The sequence below is a fragment of the Pinus tabuliformis genome, chromosome 9 (genome assembly GCF_031772625.1).
Source record: "Pinus tabuliformis cultivar Carrire ecotype Pingquan chromosome 9, CPIR1, whole genome shotgun sequence".
NCBI classification, from domain to species: domain Eukaryota; kingdom Viridiplantae; phylum Streptophyta; class Pinopsida; order Pinales; family Pinaceae; genus Pinus; species Pinus tabuliformis.
This window is the reverse complement of record NC_142307.1, coordinates 1,561,330,321-1,561,351,454: the sequence shown is the minus strand read 5'-3', so window position 1 is coordinate 1,561,351,454 and position 21,134 is coordinate 1,561,330,321. Positions and strand designations below refer to the sequence as shown.

The 21,134-nt window shown below is 35.3% G+C and overlaps 1 protein-coding gene across 2 annotated transcripts; it reads right to left on the bottom strand.

Moving 5' to 3' along the window:
• Positions 1-13,962: 13,962 nt before the first annotated feature.
• On the bottom strand, positions 13,963-15,646 carry LOC149154576 (galactinol synthase 4-like). Of its 2 annotated transcripts, XM_089445984.1 has the most exons (4): positions 15,211-15,646; positions 14,777-15,097; positions 14,544-14,678; positions 13,963-14,454 (listed from the first exon to the last, which is right to left on the bottom strand). In XM_089445984.1, the coding sequence occupies exons 2-4, from the start codon at positions 14,861-14,863 to the stop codon at positions 14,203-14,205; spliced, it is 474 nt and encodes a 157-aa protein (XP_089302110.1). In that variant the 5' UTR covers positions 14,864-15,097; positions 15,211-15,646; the 3' UTR covers positions 13,963-14,202. The 2 variants fall into 2 exon arrangements, with proteins under 2 accessions (XP_089302110.1, XP_089302111.1); XM_089445985.1 differs by lacking the exons at positions 13,963-14,454; positions 14,544-14,678 and having other exon boundaries at positions 14,898-15,097.
• Positions 15,647-21,134: the final 5,488 nt, after the last annotated feature.

Below are 21,134 nucleotides of genomic sequence, written 5' to 3'. Positions count from 1 at the left end.
TTTTTCTCGTAAAACTAACAACTGGGCTATTACAAGGTTTGTGGTATGTTGAGATGTTGTTGCAAGATTACACTTTCTAGTTTTTCCTCACCAAGAATACGACAAGGAATGATTGAGCATTGTTGTTACACATGAAGATCTATTTTTGGATGCACTAAGCTCCTTCAATTAGTTATGATTATCAATTTGGAAAGAATTTGATCAAAAGATAGTTTGACTGTTAAAAGAGAAGTTTATGGACAACACAACTAAATCAATTAGGATCTTCCATTGATAATTATTATAATTTGGAAAATTTGTTACAACTTTGTCCTAACCTTGGAAATTGTCATGAAATTTTTAATATGTATTCTCAAATTATATCACATGAGAATCAAGAGATTCTCATGATGATCTTATCATTGTGATCTGAAATTATAAAGAGGTGTACTCTCTGCCCGCACAAGATAGACATATATAAACATATAGATAGAGATAGAGGGGGACAACACCGACATTGTAATCATGTTTGTTTCATTAATGCAATCCCAATCATTCATGGGACCATACCTTTCTGTTGACTAGATTGTGTGTTGTGTAGTGTACCAACCCTTGCTATGAAGGAAGGGCCCTCCTTATTAACAGGGATCACTGGTTAGGAAGGTATTGTAGGTGTTTGATTTATTTCCTCTCAATTATAATTCTTTTGTGATCGATGTTACTGTTATTATTAGTCTTGTTCATGTTTTAATGATTGCATAATTCTATCCTTTATATTGTGTAACAACATAGGTCCTGGACCAGTCACTTTGTTAGTGTGAAAGTTATTTAACTCCTGTTACTGTTTGATGGTGTGTTAATTTCATTCGAATGCGTGTTGCAATATTTTTTGAGAGAATGGTTTCCAAGAGTGTTTTTTTTTTTTCCTGAATAAGAGAGACCGTGTGATAGAGTGGTTTTATTCTGCATTGTGTGCTTACTCCTTGAGAGCGTAACAACTGGTGTTGAATTGCTAAGAGTGTGATTACAACGATTGAGTTTGACTTTCATTAGCACTAGTCATCATTTTCCCTTGCATATATTTTGTGTAATAGCCTTGCAATAACAAAGCCTACCTAGATTAACAATTTATGTGAAGAGTTTGAATCTATTACTCTGAATTAAAAGGACAATTGTTCTGCCCAACAGTATGCTAAAGAAAAACCTATACACAACCTTGACATAATGCAAGTTGAAGAAAAAATTGGATTGTTGTATGAAATCTGGAGCAAAATTATTTAAGGATCAAAGCAAACATATAATAATTCCAAAAGTGTGTAAAACAATTAAATAAACAATCTACAATTTGAATCAATCAAATTTTCCAATAATGAAGCCTTGGTGTGCATTTTCGTGAAGCAAGGAAATTTTAGCCTACTTCACAAAACTGCACACCCAACCTTCATTACAAGGCCAAAGTGAATGATTCAGATTGGAGAGTATTTTTTTTACTCATAATTAACAGTAATTTTGCACATAGAAAATTTTTTTGTGCAAGAATATGCTAAATTGGATTGATTTCATAGGGTTAAAGTGAAGGTTTGTGTGCCTCAAATAAATACACACAAGGACATGTAGTTAATTGACTGTGTGATAATGATCATTCCAACCTAAATATAAAACCATTTTATGCAACATATCATAGTCATTTTCATAAAGGAAATGTTATACACTGAAATCCAAGTCTACCAAAATAACAATTGATCATATATGCCAATGATCACAATCGGAACAAATATGCACTCCCAGGACAAACCAATTACACTCTTGATAATGAAATTTGAAATGGGACATGATTGGACAATTCCTAACCTTAGGATATAACCTTGCATCATGTCTGAAAAATATCCTACATAACTATGTTTCCCACTTATACACAACTTTCACATAAGGCAAGTTGAAACAAAACTTAGAATGTTGTATGAAATCTGAAGTATAAATATTTAAGCTCAAAGTAAAGATATAACAATTTAAAAGTGTGTAAAATCATTAAATAAACAATCTACAATTTGAATCAATCATATTGACCAATAAATGAAGCATGGGCATGCATTTTAGTGAAACAAGGAAATTTTGGCTTGCTTCACACAAATGCACACCCAACCTTCATTTCAAGGCCAAATTGAATGATTCAACTTGGAGAGTATTTTTTTACTCATAGGTAACATTAATAAAATTAAATATTTTTAATTTTTCACATATATATTTCTGTTGTTTAAGAATACTCCAAATTGCATGGATTTCACAGGGTAAAAGGCAGGGTTTGTGTGCCTAAAATAAATGCACACTAGGAATGTTTGGGAATAAGGGGATGGACTAAGAAAAAAAAAATAGTTTTAATAGTTGAAACTTTTAGTTTCTTGGTTAAAAACCTATAATTAAGTAAGGTTGGATGACCTTATTTTACTAGTAATTATGTTTAAATGTTTCCAAGGGATAGATAAAGAAATAACACCTATCATTTGCAAGGTCTATTTTAGGGTTTTTCTATATTGTACATATTTTCATATTCACACCCATTACTCCAAAATATGTTCATATTTGGGTCTTCTTCTTTATGTACACATGCTGCTAGTCCATTTTCGACTAAGGCACACTTACCTCAAGCTATCTCATCTAAAGCTATAAGAAAACTCAATATACTATGAAACCTCCTAATAATTGATAATTACTTAAAATTTTAAGAAAATAATATGATATTCCCCTTACCTCATTCATGTCACGTGCTTCAAAGCACAACCATTAATACCTTAGGTGCATACTTAGATATCAGGTAATTCCTCTAAATGATGGGTGGTAGAGTTCATCCACATAAGTATATTCTCTCATCACCTCAATTGAATCGTGTGAGTAGTCCTTCTATCTAACAACATCAAAGGTAAAGATAGAAAAAGGTGTTTTCTTATTCTTATATCCTATGATTACCTCGAAAGCTATATTAGTTTGCATACCAACCTTGTTGATAATGATTTCTCTTGCCAAAGATGGCTCCCTAAGTTCTTATGGTTCAAATATACCCTTTTTGATTAATGCATATTTCTCCCTTCCTACTTCTTTATTAATTTAAGAATTATATATAATACCATGCATTTCCTTATGACAATGCCCACACTAAGAATATTACGGGTGAAGTGTTGGGAATCACGGTTGTGATTATAACTAAACCCCTAGGTTTTATTCAATGATTGCATTGCCATAGATAAGGATCTAGGAGAGGCAGTTATCTCATGTCGTGAAACACAAGGGGAGTGTTGATTTATCCAACCACCAACAATCTCCCCCCCACCCCCACCCCCACCCCCATTATCACTAGAGGGGTGTGTATCAAACTCGTGACCCATGATCTAATGCCACTTAAGATGAAGGAAACCCTATAGAGATAACACCTACAAACAAATTCTTAAAAAAATAGAAAATATTAAATGGTGATCATAGAAAATATACACAAATATATTTTCTCCTATAACCCAAAATCGAGAAACCTAGATTGATTTTTCATTAGATTCCTTTAAAATATTATAACACATTATATACAGGTCATAACATTCATAAATTAAGGTTTTAATGTTGTACATAAATTACCTGCAAATGAATTCTTAAAAAATAGAGATAATATATAATGGTAGAGTTTTTTTCTCTTGGAACCCAAAACCAGGAAAACTAGATTAAATTTTCATTATAATTCTTTCTATTTTACAATACATTATATACATTCTGAAGCATTCATAAACCGCTAATCCATTAACCCTAGATTAGAACATAGTCATAGTTCACTTGACCAAATCTATAAAATACCATGGGCAAAACTATCATGCCAAAAACCATACGTAAAACACAAACCCAAACATAAACCCTCAATCCATTAACCCTAGATTAAAACATAACCATAGCTCCTTTAACTGTATCTACAAAACCATGGGGAAAACCACCATCCACCCAAAAATCGTAGATGCAAAAACTACCCAATTTTATGTATTTATTTTATTGTTTTTACTTTTTTCTAGGTCGTTTTCTTAAACCTTGTGAAGGGAAGCTACCACCCCCATACAAAACCCCCCCTGGGCTATCACCTTTGATACAATCCCTCAAAAATGGGGGATACCAGCCCCCTTATGACCCCCCTATGTCAAGCTCGGTGCACCGTATAGTGCCTGGAGATAATTGTGCAAAGAATATAAAACATACCTAAAATTACCCACTTGTTATTTTCTTTGCATACATGGGGGCACAGGGGTACACAATCACCAACTCAAGGAAGTAACACCCATTATTTCTCTACACCAAGAAAAATTCCCATTGCTCACAAGATTTGTTAATGCATTTGCAACATTCTTCAAAGTGTCTTCATTTATCAGTAACACCTTTTTATCTTCCATCATATCCCTCACAAAATGACACTAAATGTGGGTGCTTCACTCAATGAACCTCTGACATAGCACATGCATTCCTGGCATACTAAACAATACCCTTAATTTGACTACATATTGGAAAATGCCTCTAAAAATCACATTATTTAACCCCCTACCAATACGAACCCAATGCACCTTCCCAATTTAAAAAACCCCAAACTTCACTAGATGTTGAAGGCATCCATTTTTTCATTAACACTTTTTATACCCCTTTATATTTTTTCATTAGCTTTGAGCTCCATTTCTTATACCTACCATTATAAAAACCCTTTACCCCTATTATATGCTCAATATATGATGTCATTTTTTCCTCAATATATATCCCCTAATATGAATGTAAGTGGTATGGTATTTCTCACCCAGTGAAGCCATCGTGGTACTAAACATCAATATGCTTTGTCTTCAAATGATAAGCAAGGTTCTTTACTAAGAAAATTTATCTTTGTCTATCACAATCAATCCTTAGATCTTGTTGTACCAATCCCATACCTAAACACAATATCTATAACCAAAATGCTTCCTTACTTTCATGAGTGGTTACCATGTATTCAACTTTCATAGTTGAAAGTGACAAGATAGGCTGTCTCTTGCTCATCTAATTAATTGCTCCTCTAAATAGGTTAAACAAATACCCACTTGTAGATATTATGTGATATATACCTCTAGCCCAATTAAAATCAACAAAGACACGTATGTCCAACACTTTGTCCAATCTTCGTCTTCCTTAGTAGCATAAACCATAATCACTGCTACCCCACGGATCCCTGAAAACGTGATTTACTATTGTCCAATGCTCCTTCTATGGTTTTTACATAAACATGCTCAATACTCTGACTGCATGTGCAATTTTTATTATGGTACAAACCATTGCATACATCAAAATTATAACTGCACTTGCATATGGAACATGGGACATGTCCTCTTCCTGTGCCTTGGGACATTGTTATTCATATAAATTTACACCTACAGGAATAGGAACCTTCACTGGTTTACTATCTTTCATATTAAACCTCTGGAATATTGTCTTGACATAATTCCTTTGATTTAACTAAAGTTCCTCTGTTCTTGATCTCTTTTAATTTCCATGCCCAAAATAAAATTTGCAGCACCAACATCTTTCATGTCAAATTTAGAGGACAATTGGGTCTTCACACCTTAGATAATCTCTGTCATTTCCAATCAACAACATATCATCCACATACAAGACCAAATAAATAGAATGATAACCAACTAATTTAAAATACACACAGTGATCTACTTTTCTCCTTGTGAAGCCAAGTCCCTATAAATATGTATCAAATTTTTGATACCACACCTTTGATGATTTCTTTAACCCATACAAAGACTTTTTTTAACCTACACATCAGTTCTTTCTTACCCTTGATTGCAAATCTTTCTAGTTGCTTCATGTAGATATCTTCTTCCATATCCCCATGTACGAATGTTGCTTTCACATCCATCTGTTCTACCTCAAAATAAAAAGCAATAGTAACAGATAACAGTGATCTAATATAATCTACCTTGGCAACAGGAGAAAAAATATCACCAAAATCAGTTCCCGGAATATGGGAATAACCTTTTTCTACTAACCAAAATTTGTATTTCTCCACTTTTCCTTATACAATAATCTTCTTCTTAAACACACATTTGCTACCAATGGGTTTTCTTCCAACCAACAACTCCACCAGATCCCAAGACTCATTCTTGTCCAAGTCTGCCATTTCTTCAACCATGGCCTTTATCCAGAGTTTTCCATCTGTTGAATCCACTACATCCTTAAAAGTTCTAGGATCATCATCAACAATTGATAAAGAAAAATTTGAAAGGAAATTAGATGGAGTATACCTCTTTGGCTTCCTTCTTTTTCGAATTGATCTCCTCAAAACTATAGCATTTGTTTCTTCTTCTTTTGATTCATGTTCTCCTATGGAGTTAGATTCTTAATTCTTCATTTCAAACTCTATATTCTTCGGTTCCTTTTCATTTGGCATGACTTCTTGTTTAATGACATCCTTCACTTCTCTGAATACTACATCTCAAATGTACACAACCTTCTTTGTTTCTAGGTTCCAAAGCTTGTAACTTTTTAAACCATATTTATATGAAATAAAGGTGCACCTTTCAAATTTACTATCCAACTTGGTTCTTTTCTCCTTTGGAACATGTACATATGCATCACAACTAAATACCTTAATATTTGTGAGAGAGGGTTTCTTATCATTCCATACCTCATGTGGAGTGTTATCCTTCAATGTTGATGAAGGTGATGTATTAACCAGGTAACATGCAATATCCACTACCTCTGCCTAGCATCCTTGTTGTAAACTAGAATCACTGAGCATGCTCCTTTTTTTTTCCATCTACATCTTGTTCATCCTTTCTACAACACCCTTTTGCTAAGGTGTGTATGGATTAGTATTCTTCTATGATATACCACACTTCTTAAAGAACTCTTCGAATTCCTTCTTCTAGGACTCTCCACCATTATCTATCCTTAACACCTTAATCTTCTTCTTTGTTTTATTTTCCATTAGACTCACCTTAAATTCTTTAAACTTGTCAAAGAATTCATATTTCTTCCTAAGGAAATATATCAATGTATTCCTTAAGAAGTCATTTATAAATGAGACATAGTACACAAACTTACCCAGTGATGGAACCAACACATGTCCAAATACATTATTGTGCACAAGATCTAATATTCCTTCTGTTCTGTTAGCACCAGAGGAAAATCTCACCCAATTTTGCTTCCCATATACATGATGTTCATAGAAATCAAAATCTAGAGAGAAATTAGACATACTGTCTACCATACCATTAACATGTAGTATTTAAAGTCCCTTCTCTCCAATATGTCCTAGTCTTTGATGCCACACAATAATATTTTCTCCATAGGCTACAATATTTTTTGTTCCACTTTCAGGAACAAGATAACTGTCACCCATCAATAACAACAATGCCCAGTAGTTTGTACATAGTTATGATCCAAACTCCCCTTAAAAATACTAATTCTCCTTAAACCATCTTGCAAGTATCTTTTTCAAACATTGTTTTTACACCTGCATAATCCATCTTGCTTACAGAAATTAAATTTCTAGCCAATCCTAGAATGTGCATAACACTGGGGAGTGTTTTAATCCTTTCACATACTGGCCTAGATCCATCTAACTCTGGATCTAACATGAGCTGAAAGGGATCAAATATCTTCAAGTGAAAACTTCTTTTAGAGTGAAAAATATAACGTGTAATTTTCATTGTTTAAATTGTATTTTTGAATGCTATATAGATTACACAAGGTTAAACATCTTACTTTCACATTTTTTTTACTTCTAATTACTTTACATGAAATTATATTATGTCATATGGAAAACTAACTAAACATGCATAACATATTCATTTTTATTTTTTTTATTATAGCCGACATCGATTTTTCATTTAGAGAATATTTTATTTTTATTTTAAGAGGACATGTGTCAATTCCACAGTGAACACAGACATACTTACACATCACTATCATATTGGGTTGTAGAATGAGCCTTTCACTTCAATCAAATTTAACTTGACTTTTCCTTGTCATATGATTATGGTTTGCCTATAATCACCTAGGAAGACATCACCACCATCATGTCTCTCATATTCGCAGAACCACTCCCTATGGGGAGTTATATGAAAGGATGCATTTGAGTTAATCAACCATACCTCATGATCTACATGTGTACTTGAAGAAGCTAAGTGCACATTCCCACGTTCATCTGAGGTGGTTTTTTCTTCTAGAGAAGGAGCATCATCAAATCCCTTTTCTTTCTCAGTAGTTTTGGCTCTACAATATATCTTGTTATGGTGCAGGAGTACACAATCACCAACTCAAGGAAGTAACACCCATTATTTCTCTACACCAAGAAAAATTCCCATTGCTCACAAGATTTGTTAATGCATTTGCAACATTCTTCAAAGTGTCTTCCTTTACCAGTAACACCTTTTTATCTTCAATCATATCCCTCACAAAGCGACACTAAATGCGGGTGCTTCACTCAATGAACCTCTGACATAGCACGTGCATTCGTGGCATACTAAACAATACCCTTAATTTGACTACATATTGGAAAATGCCTCTAAAAATCACATTATTTAACCCCCTACCAATACGAACCCAATACACCTTCCCAATTTAAAAAATCCCAACTTTCACTAGATGTTGTATGTATCCATTTTTTCATTAACACTTTTTATACCCCTTTATATTTTTTCATTAGCTTTGAGCTCCATTTTTTATACCTACCATTATAAAAACCCTTTACCCCCTATTATATGCTCAATATATGATGTCATTTTTTCCTTAATATATATCCCCCAATATGAATGTACGTGGTATGGTATTTCTCACCCAATGAATCCATCATGATACTAAACATCAATATGCTTTGTCTTCAAATGATAAGCAAGGTTCTTTACAACAAAAATTTCTCTTTGGCAATCACAATCAATCCTTAGATCGTGTTGTACCAATCCCATACCTAAACACAATATCTATCACCAAAATGCTTCCTTACTTTCATGAGTGGTTACCATGTATTCAACTTTCATAGTTGAAAGTGACACTATAGATTGTCTCTTGCTCATCCAACTAATTGCTCCTCTAAATAGGTTAAACACATACCCACTTGTAGATATTATATGATCTATACCTCTAGCCCAATTAACATCAACGAAGACATGTATGTCCAACACTTTGTCCAATCTTCGTCTTCCTTAGTAGCATAAACCATAATCATTGCTACCCCACGGATACCTGGAAACATGATTTACTATTGTCCAATGCTCCTTCTACAGTTTGACATAAACATGCTCAATACTCTAACTGCATGTGCAATGTCTATTATGGTACAAACCATTGCATACATCAAAATTACAACTACACTTTCATATGGAACATGAGACGTGTCCTCTTCCTGTGCATTGGGACATTGTTCTTTATATAAATTTACACCTACAGGAATAGGAGCCTTCATTATTTTACTATCTTTCATATTAAACCTCTGCAATATTGTCTCGACATAATTCCTTTGATTTAACCAAAGTTCCTCTGTTCTTGATCTCTTTTAATTTCCATGCCAAAAATAAAATTTGCAGCACCAAGATCTTCCATGTTGAATTCAGAGGACAATTGGGTCTTCACATCCTAGATAATCTTTGTCCTTTCCAATCAACAACATATCATCCACATACAAGACCAAATAACTAACATGATAACCAACTAATTTAAAATACACACAATGATCTACTTTTCTCCTTGTGAAGCCAAGTCCGTATAAATATGTATCAAATTTTTGATACCACACATTTGATGATTTCTTTAACCCATATAAAGACTTTTTTTAACCTGCACATAAGTTCTTTCTTACCGTTGATTGCAAATCCTTCTAGTTGCTTCATGTAGATATCTTCTTCCATATCCCCATGTATGAATGTTGCTTCACATCCATTTGTTCTACCTCAAAATAAAAAGCAACAGTAACAGATAATAGTAATCTAATATAAGCTAACTTGGCAACAGGAGAAAAAATATCAGCAAAATCAGTTCCCGATATATGGGAATAACCTTTTGCTACTAACCGAACTTTGTATTTCTCCACTTTTCCTTCTACAGTCATCTCCTTCTTAAACACACATTTGCTCCCAATGGGTTTTCTTCCAACCAACAAGTCCACCAGATCCGAAGACTCATTCTTGTCCAAGTTCGCCATTTCTTCAACCGTGGCCTTTATCCAGAGTTTTCCATCCTTTGAATCCATTACCTCCTTAAAAGTTCTAGGATCATCATCAACAATTGATAAAGAAAAAATTGAAAGGAAATTAGATGGAGTATACCTCTTTGGCTGCCTTCTTTTTCGAATTGATCTCCTCAGAACTAGAGCATCTGTTTCTTCTTCTTTTGATTCATGTTCTCCTATGGAGTTAGATTCTTCATTCTTCATTTCAAACTCTATATTCTTTGGTTCCTTTTCCTTTGGCATGACTTCTTGGTTAATGACATCCTTCACTTCTCTAAATACTACATCTCAAATGCACACAACCTTCTTTGTTTCTAGGTTCCAAAGCTTGTAACTTTTTAAACCATATTTATATGAAATAAAGGTGCACCTTTCAAATTTACTATCCAACTTGGTTATTTTTTCCTTTGGAACATGTACATATGCATCACAACTAAATACCTTGAGATTTGTGAGAAAGGGTTTCTTATCATTCCATACCTCATGTGGAGTGTTATCCTTCAATGTTGATGAAGGTGATGTATTAACCAGGTAACATGAAATATCCACTACCTCTGCCTAGCATCCGTGTTGTAAACTAGCATCACTGAGCATGCTCCTTGTTTTTCCATCTACATCTTGTTCATCCTTTCTACAACACCCTTTTGCTAAGGTGTTTATGGAGTAGTATTCTTCTGTGATATACCACACTTCTTAAGAACTCTTCCAATTCCTTCTTCTAGGACTCTCGGCCATTATCTATCCTCAACACCATAATCTTCTTCTTTGTTTGATTTTCCATTAGACTCACCTTAAATTCTTTAAACTTGTCAAAGAATTCATATTTCTTCCTAAGGAAATATATCCATGTATTCCTTAAGAAGTCGTTTATAAATGAGACATAGTACACACAAATTTACCCAGTGATGGTACCAACACATGTCCAAATACATTATTGTGCACAAGATCTAATATTCCTTCTGTTCTGTTAGCACCAGAGGAAAATCTCACCTAATTTTGCTTCCCATATACATGATGTTCATAGAAACCAAAATCTAGAGAGAAATTAGACATATCGTCTACCATACCATTAACATGTAGTATTTAAAGTCCCTTCTCTCCAATATGCCATAGTCTTTGATGCCACACAATAATATTTTCTCTATAGACTACAATATTTTTTGCTCCACTTTCAGGAACAACATAACTGTCACCCATGAATAACAATATTGCCCAGTAGTTTGTACATAGTTATGATCCAAACTCCCCTTAACAATACTAATTCTCCTTGAACCATCTTGCAAGTATCTTTTTCAAACATTGTTTTTACACCTGCATAGTCCATCTTGCATACGGAAATTAAATTTCTAGCCAATCCTAGAATGTGCATAACACTAGGGAGTGTTTTAATCCTTTCACATACCAGCCTAGATTCATATAACTCTGGATCTAACATGAGCTGAAAGGGATCAAATTTCTTCAAGTGAAAACTTCTTTTAGAGTGCAAAATATAACGTGTAATTTTCATTGTTTAAATTGTATTTTTGAATGTTATATAGATTACACAAGGTTAAACATCTTACTTTCACATTTTTTTTTACTTCTAATTACTTTACATGAAATTATATTATGTCATATGGAAAACTAACTAAACATGCATAATATATTCATTTTATTTTTTTATTATAGCCGACATCGATTTTTCGTTTAGAGAATATTTTATTTTTATTTTAAGAGGACATGTGTCAATTCCACGGTGAGCACAGACATACTTACACATCACTATCATAATGGGTAGTAGAATGAGTCTTTCACTTCAATCAACTTTAACTTGACTTTTCCTCGTCATATGATTATGGTTTGCGTATAATCACCTATGGAGACATCACCACCATCATGTCTCTCATACTCGTAGAGCGACGCCCTATGGGGAGTCATATGAAAGGATGCAATTGAGTTAATCAACCATACCTCATGATCTACATGTGTACTTGAAGAAGCTAAGTACACATTCCCACGTTCATCTGAGCTGGTTTTTCCTTCTAGAGAAGGAGCATCATCAAATCCCTTTTCTTTCTTAGTAGTTTTGGCTCTACAATATATCTTGTTATGCCCTTATTTTTTGCATTTCCAACATACCTTTACAACTTTTCATGGAGGTTTAGACCTTCCTCTGGTTTTATATCTCCCACCTGAGGACTTACTTCTATTTCTATTTTAGAAGCATCCACTTACAGATAAGGCATTTGCATTCTAGTTCTCCATGTTTTTCCATCTCATCTCATCTGACAACAAGGATGAGACTACTTCATCAAATTTTAAAGTAGTTGCATTACTACCTATGGAAACAACCAGATTATCCCACGAGTCTAGTAGAGAACATAACAAACTAATTCACTTATATGAAATCTTAATATCAATAGATAATACTTGACTTACCATAGTATTGAAAGCACTGAAATGGTTTATCACTGAGCCTTCATCCCTCATCCTTAGGTTCTACAACTTCTTCCATAGGAGCAATTTATTTATTAGGGACTTAGAGTGATACAAAGTCCCTAATTTCTCTGACATATCTTTAGTTGTAGCTTCTTCTGAAACATTCAGTAGTACTGAATTTAAGACACAACCATATTTTTCTCTTTGCCTTCTGATCCAACTTGGTCTAGTCTTCTGTTGACATTACCGTTGGTTTTGTACTTGGGTTCAGAACGATCCACCAATCTTTATCCATCAACAGATCCTCCATCTTGAGCTTCTACAACTCAAAACTTTGTTTATTAAATTTCTTGATCTCTAACTTTCTAATGTTCACCATTTCCTTTCACTACAAGAATTAATTTGGCAAATTTCCACTATAACATGGTCTACCATAGGGCCAAACAAAACCCCTTAGCTGCAAAGGCATCTCCTGGAACCCAAAATTGGCAAAACCATATTGTTGTAGCTTTCATAAACCCATAATCCATTAACCTTAGATTAAAACATACTGTGTTCCTCTCTCTTTATACTCCATTAATCTAATTACCACCATATGGATGCTCTTTTTTTAGTATTCTTCTAACACTTACCCGAACCAATAATTTTTAACCATGTGCATAATAATTTACAAAATCCAATATGCATTATGTTGAATCTACTCATATACAATATAGGTCACTAATACAAACCATAAATATACTTTCCACATATCTTATAATATTTTCCCATAAAACCTTATATAAATAGATCAACATAAAATCTAAACTAACATATCCTAATACTCTAATGCAAAATAAATAATATACCCCATATTATATCTAACATACTATTACTTCTATCATCTCCAATATATGCTAATGCTCTTATGCAAAATTAACAATATACCCTATATTATGTATCTTAATCCTCGTTGGTAACTTACAATTAGTTAATATTGTATTATTGTATTTATAATACACAGACCATAAACTAAATTAGAATTAGTGCTTCTTACTTTATATACCTTAGTATTAGTGCTTCTTACTATGAACTTCTTACAATTAAAAAAAATGTTTTAAGGTAAGATATAAAAAATTTAATAAACAACTTAGCGAATCTGCAATGTGTGAAATCAGATTTGCGTATCGATTACGAGGCACTCAATGCTGTTGTCTTATGTAACCTTTCCTTTTCATTGTTTTACAAGTAATAAACATCCTTAAATGTATTGTGTTAATGTACCATTACATTAAAAATTAAATTATTTTTCTCTGATAGAGAAAACGAAAAAATAAATGGATTATGGACCTCAAGGCATCATCAAATCATACAAATGGCAATTTGTCTATTCACAAAGATTAATTAATTGAATTAGTTTACAATCAATAACCGTCGATGCAACGGCAAAATCGTCAGTCTTCCATACAATATACAAATTGTCCCCACTTCTGCCGGGCAAAATCGTCAGTCTTCCATACGATATACAAATTGTCCCCACTTCTGACAGTGGTTTATACTAAATTCAAATCTTATGCTACAGGCGACTTCTGGAAATTTGAAATCTCTTAAGCTGCAGGCGGTGCAGGCATTATGTTGGGGTTTGTTGGCATCGCAGAAAGTAAAGAACTAGCAGCCACTCGTTGCAGATCATTTGATTTTCCATCGGCCTCTGAAATTGGATCTGAAATTATGTCGCATGATCCCGAGTGGTCGAGGGAGGGGTCATTGTATATGTCCCACCATTTCTGCACCAACATCTTTATATCTTCCCTCTCCATATTTTCCTCCTCCCCACTGTACCTCCACGGCTTCGATCCCTGCACATGCAAAATATAACCCTGTAAGCTCAGAACACCTATCTGGTATTTCATATATAAAATTTGGAGTGGAAAAAAAAACAACTTACGGCAGCACAGTAGTGAACAACTTTGACAGTGTCCAAGTCCACGTTCTGGGGATGCCGCCACATCATGGCTAGAACCAGATTGTACACCAGAGGGATAGGCTTGTATATCTTCTCAAAATACATGTTCAAGAAATCCTACAAAACATACATATACCATATTTAGTCAAAATTAGATCTGGTAAACCAAACAAAAATGTGCATGATCCTGACTGAAATCCATAACAGATACAGACCTGTTCTGCGAAGGGCGTTGGCACAGTGGCCATCAGAGTTTCCAAAAGGCAGTCAAAGGTCAGCTGACTCGGCTCAAAAACGAACATTCCAGCGTTGAAGTATAGAGAGGGCCGTTGCCCTAATTCGATGGGCCATGACACCTTCTCTGGGCACTATTGGCAGTATCCGATCTTGTACTGCGGAGTGTGACTCCATGTCTTCTCGCAGAAGCAATCCATGACCGCATAGAAATATCCATGGGGCATGTCAAAGAGATGGTCAATGTTGTCAAAGACTTGGATGTCTGCGTCCAGATATACCATCTTGCTGTACTCCTCAAACTGCCCAAAACAAAACAAGATTGTTAATAACTAACTATATTCAGGTATGTAGGAAAGTTATTGTTGTTAAAATCTACTCATCTATATTGGAGATTTGCAAGAAATGAAAATACCTCCCAAATACGGAGTTTGGAGTAGTTAAGGACATAGTAAGGCATTGAAAACTGCACTTGATTCTCCGGGGGATGGATAGGTTGAATCTGGCGAACAATACAACCCTGTCTTCGCAATTGCAGGCGATGATCCTCCGGAACATCGGGCAGCACAGCAACAACGAGAGGATATGCGCTCTTCACCTTGCGGAGACCCTTTGCAAGACCGACCACACCTTTCACATAGTCGCCACATCCTGCCAAGAAAGTCACGTACGCTCTGCACTTCTTCTTGGCCGCCGCAGCCTTTGCACTGAAGAACTGATCTACAGGAGAAATTTCTGGATTCATGGTGAGAAGTGGAGAGTCGATATTAAGTATGCTGGAATTCAATAATCTGTTGCAAAGAAGAACCAATTTGCAGAACACTAGTGTAGAAGTGTAGTGTGTGCTTTGCTTGAATGGGAGCTTGTGTTTTTATAGATAAAAAGGGTCGGCTGTTACGGATAAAGTAGGTTGAAAACAATAAAATCCAGAATGCAATAGCCAATAGAAATTTGACAGCATAGTATATACGTGTCAATACCTCCAGGCTCTATGATCGATTCAACGGTCAGGAGTAGATTTCGGAAAGTCTAGACACGGGTTTCGGAAAGTTCGGAGTGTTGAAAAAGGCGTCACTGGAATGGTTGGGATGAAGGGAAAGTTGGGTACAAGTTGACAGGTATTTGCCCGCGACACAAACAGACACAGACGTTCCGGGAAGCTGCTCGAAGCAACGGTCGGCCGACTAACGAAAGTGCTATCGAATCTGCTTAGCTAAAGGAATATTCGAAAGTAGTTTCGTACGGTCAAAAAAGGATGTGGGCTTTCAATATATAATTGTTTATGGACAGGACTTTGGCATTTGAATTTCAAGCCGTAACTGACGGCACCAACTGCTCGGCTTTAATCTGGTTAGAGAGATTAGGTAGCATTGGGGATTACATCTTTGTTGTAGATGTGGATTTTTAAATATATTTGTTTTGTTGTGTTAATTTAATTTAATGATTAATTGGCAGTCGTTATTGATTATTATTTGTGAATGTAGGGGAGAGATTCCTAATGTTGTGCAGGGACCAGTAGTTGATATAATACTGGTCCCACCAAACCACTAGTGATTAAGACTTTTGAAACCAAAATTTAGACAGAAATAAATAACATTATGTATAAATAAGTATTAAATTATGTCCAAAAATCACCCATACATTGACTGGTCCCACAACTGTCCATAAATAGTATTTTACTACTTAATATTGCAAAACATATTGACCCAAGTAGAAAACAGCGAGAGCCATAAAGGCTTCCAAACTGGTCTATTCCAGAAGTACAAAACAGCAGTCACTTCAACCCCCACTTATCAGAACTGCAACTTTGCATCCCAAATAAATATGCCTACCTGCACATAACAAAAGGAATGTATGTCAGCATAACTGCTGTGTTGTTCAACAGCTAAACACCCTATGTTCAATAAATGACACCCAACCCAATAACAATTAAATCCACTTTGTTCAATAAATGACACCCAACCCAATAACAATTAAATCCACTTTGTTCAATAAATGATACCCAGACCCAATAACTGCAATAAATGACACCCATCTCACTCTATTTCTCATTAAAACAGATCAAAGCACATGGATCAACAAATAAACAATTCCCAACCATTAGATCACATCAAATTAAATCCATACCACACATTCAAAATGAAGCCATTGCAATCCATGTGCATCCATGTCCACCAATTAAAATCAAGTCCCCAAAACTATAAAAGAAGTCCACCCACTGTTGAAGTTCATCTTATGCTTTCAAACTATTCAGCAAACTTGAAGACAACATCACAAAACAGTGGCCAATATATTCAAGTTAGTTATATGAATTACAACTCATTCTTCTTACAGTTCTGTTTTCATTGTTTTCATTTATCAGATTTCTTACATTACAGTTCTGTCCATAGGGTGACAGTTAACCTATACAGTTACAGTTAACCTTTTTTATACAGAGTTTATGTATGTGTTCTAGCTTATTATATCATCAGCTTCATAGTGATTACAGCTTACATATCACAGAGGTTACGTATGTCGTGTTAGTACTGTAGTCATAGCTTGTTTACTTTACAGGAATTGAACCTTAGCTTACACCTTAGCTTACAGGAATTGAGCGAGCGATTATTATGGCTTGGGTTCTATGCAGAATGAGTTAAAACATAGAGCAAATAAGTGAATTTCTACTACTGGTGAATGGACCATAGAACTGTAAGATTTTAGATAATGAGAAAACACAATTATAAGTAACATAGCAGATGACCGTCTTATTGGCCTTCATATCTTTTCACCTCGTTGAGCTCGAGACCTTAGGGTATGGAGAGCCCGAGCCATACGAAGTTGTAAAAGTTGGACCAAAGGAATGGGGATTTACATAACTCAGCTCTGTAAATTAAGTCACAGATAATGGAGAGAAATCTTGGAGCAGAGATTGTTCTTCACAATATTCAAAATAACTAAATAAATTATATGAAAAATATAAAAAATAAATGACTGCAATGAAACTCGATTAAACTGAAGTAAAACCGATTGTCTATGACACCTAGGAGACCATAGAATCAAATGTAATAGTGATTACAGCTTACATATCACAGAGGTTACGTATGTCGTGTTAGTACTGTAGTCATAGCCAATAGCTAATCACTGGAAGAAGAAACATGACTCGCTATCCTTCCAAGCAAGCAATCCCCACATCCCTTCCTGTTCCTTATATAGTTTCATCTCCCTAGCCATATCCAATCGGAGACCGAGTCTAACCTTGAATAGCATCAGAATCAAAGCCAGCATTCGAACCATTTCCAGCCCAAGATTGATGCAATGCAAAAAAAGGTAGGTAGTAAAAAGGCAGTTAGTACTGTAGTCATAGCTTGTTTAGCTTACAGGAATTGAAGCTTAGCTTACAGGAATTGAGCGATTATTATGGCTTGGGTTCTATGCAGAATGAGTTAAAACATAGAACAAAAACGAATTGTAACTTTAATGACTCTGATAAACTTAGTAATTTTTCACATATTTTCAGACCTTGACAATCATCATTGAAACATCACATTGAAACATAATCGAAAGACATTGAAACATAATCGAAAGACATGTATTTTCAGAAGCATGAAGCTATTGAGAAAGCAAAAATTTTGATATTGAGTCGAAAGAATGCAAATAAGTGAATTTCTACTACTGATGAATGGACCATAGAACTGAGGAATGGTTTCTTAGAATGGAAGCCCGAGCGGATGACCATTTCTCTTTATTGGATTAGATGACTGTAAGATTTGAGATAATGAGAAAACACAATTAGGTAAACAAGCATGGTTAGAAAGAGTCATATGTAACTACTGTGTTCTAATTGCATAACTACTGTGTTCTAATACATAATCAATACATATGGATACACTGTAATCACTGTATATGTATATCCTAATGTAATACATATGGATAGACTGTAATCACTGTATACGCATATCCTAATGTAACAAGCTCTGTTTCCTCATTACTTTGATTTCCATGGTTCTACTTATGGCACTGATTCAACCATTAGTAATGATTACACTCTACTCTATAAGGTAAGTACATATTGAATAGACCTACTTATTACCTGTATTCCCTAATCTTTAACAGATATAAGGAGAATGACGTAATTCATACATGTTTACATACCTCATTGGTTTAGCTGTATAAAGCTGTTGAAAGTAAATGGAAAATGATATATGAAAACAGTGACATACATGTTGATAATTTCCTGTAATAGAGGAAAAGTATTTTTGCAGAAGTAATAAAGCATAATTTGACATATATTCTAATGTCTAAATGCAACATACATGTTGATAATTTCCTGTAATAGAGAAAAAGTAATTTTTGCAGAAGTAATAAAGCATAATTTGACATATATTCTAATGTCTAAATGCATGCAATAATTTTACAGGTTGTTGCATCTATGGCAAAAGGAAGTTACTCTGCTCGTACAAGGAGAAGTGGTAGGAGAGTGACAAGGGGTGCGCAGCTGCGATGCACATCGTCCGATGATGACAGGCCAGCTGATGTCAATGCCGGCAATGCACCAGGGAACATTGTTGAAAATGACCATGTGACAGCCGCTGATGTTAACACAGCATCAGCCACAGAACCACCATCAACAACAGTCCAAGGGGCAAGCTCAACTAAAAAGATCAGTGCTATAAGAGGATGGACAAAAGAACAAATGTTAGTTGCAATTGACGACATAGAGTTTAATGGATACTCAGTTCGGGCATCTGCAAAAAAACATGGTATTCCTCCCTCATCAATACATTATTGGATAAATGGACTGACTCATACAAAACGTAGAGGGCCTCTTACAGTTATGACTGAGGAGGAGGAGGCCGAGGTGGTTGAGTGGTGTAAAGAGATGGCCCAACTGGGACATGGGCTAGAGTTGATACAACTCAAATCAACAGTTGCTCAAATCTGTCAAGGGAGGCCAAACCCATTCAAAGATGGGTTTCCTGGTAAATCATGGTGGTTTGGGTTTAAAAAAAGGCATCCAGAACTTGTATTGCGTACTGCTGAGGGCCTTGACAGAGACAGAGCATTAAATTTGCGCCCTGCAGTTGTGCAAAAATTCTATGACACACTTTCTAGTGCTTATGATAAACATTCTTATGGAGCAGACCATATATGGAACTGTGATGAAACAGGTTTACAGGCAGGGAGGAATTGTGGCATGCGGGTAATTGCCAAGAGAGGGAGCCGAAATGTGCCAAAGATTTTGCCCAAGAGCAGGGAGTGGATAACTATTTTATGTTGTGTTAATGCAATTGGTACTTCAATCCCAGGATTTTATCTATTCAAAGGTAAAAATCAACTGAAAAACTATATACAGAACTGTGAACCAGGTGCATGCATGGCTGCACATCCCCATGCATGGATGACTAAAGAACTGTTTCTAAGTTGGCTTTTTCACTTTGCTGCATCGGTACCAGGTGGCGTCTCGCCTAATAACAGACACCTTTTGATATTAGATGGCCATGGGAGCCACATGGCTGTACAAACAATTGAGGAAGCAAACAATTTAGGCATCGACCTGTTGACATTGCCCGCTCATACCACTCATAGGCTGCAACCCCTTGATGTTAGTGTGTTTGGCCCTTTCAAGAACTATTTCAGGTCGGAGCGTGCTGCATGGATGGCAAAGAATCCAGGGGTTGAGGTGAAAAGGTTTGAGCTAGCAGAGCTTGCAAGTAAAGCTTTTAAAAGGGCTTTGACACCATCAAATATCAAGGCTGGCTTTAGGAGGACAGGAATCTGGCCACTGAACTATGATGCTCTTATGCATGATACTGGTTGTAGCCAAGCGTTTCATGTGGATGGTCAGGAAGAAGGGAATGTCCAAACAAGTGTTGAAGTGCAAGAAGTAGATGACCAAGATGATGTTGTTGCAGCTGGCAATATGATTTCCCTGTCTCAAGGACACTTATATGCTGAAGATGATGAAACTGTATGTGAAACACAATATAACAATGAACAAATTCCTAGTAACATGGAGATTGTTCCACCAACTCAAGAAAATGAAATTCCTGTTGCTGATATTGCTAATGATATTGTTGAACATGCAGTTGACAATGACCAATTGACATTGCCAAGCCAAGTAACCCCACCTTCATGGCTAGCAGAAGCAATGATCAATATGAATGCACATAGTGTCTCAGCAACCAATGAAGAAAGCATGAACATGCCCTCACAACCAGTAGAATTGAACAGTGAAATTGTTCATTTTTTTGTGGACAATAGATCAATGGAAGAAGATGAAGGACATAATGAGGCATCAAATGAAGATAATGATATGGTTCAATCAGTTCCAACAGATACTGAAAGGGAAGTACCAAGCAA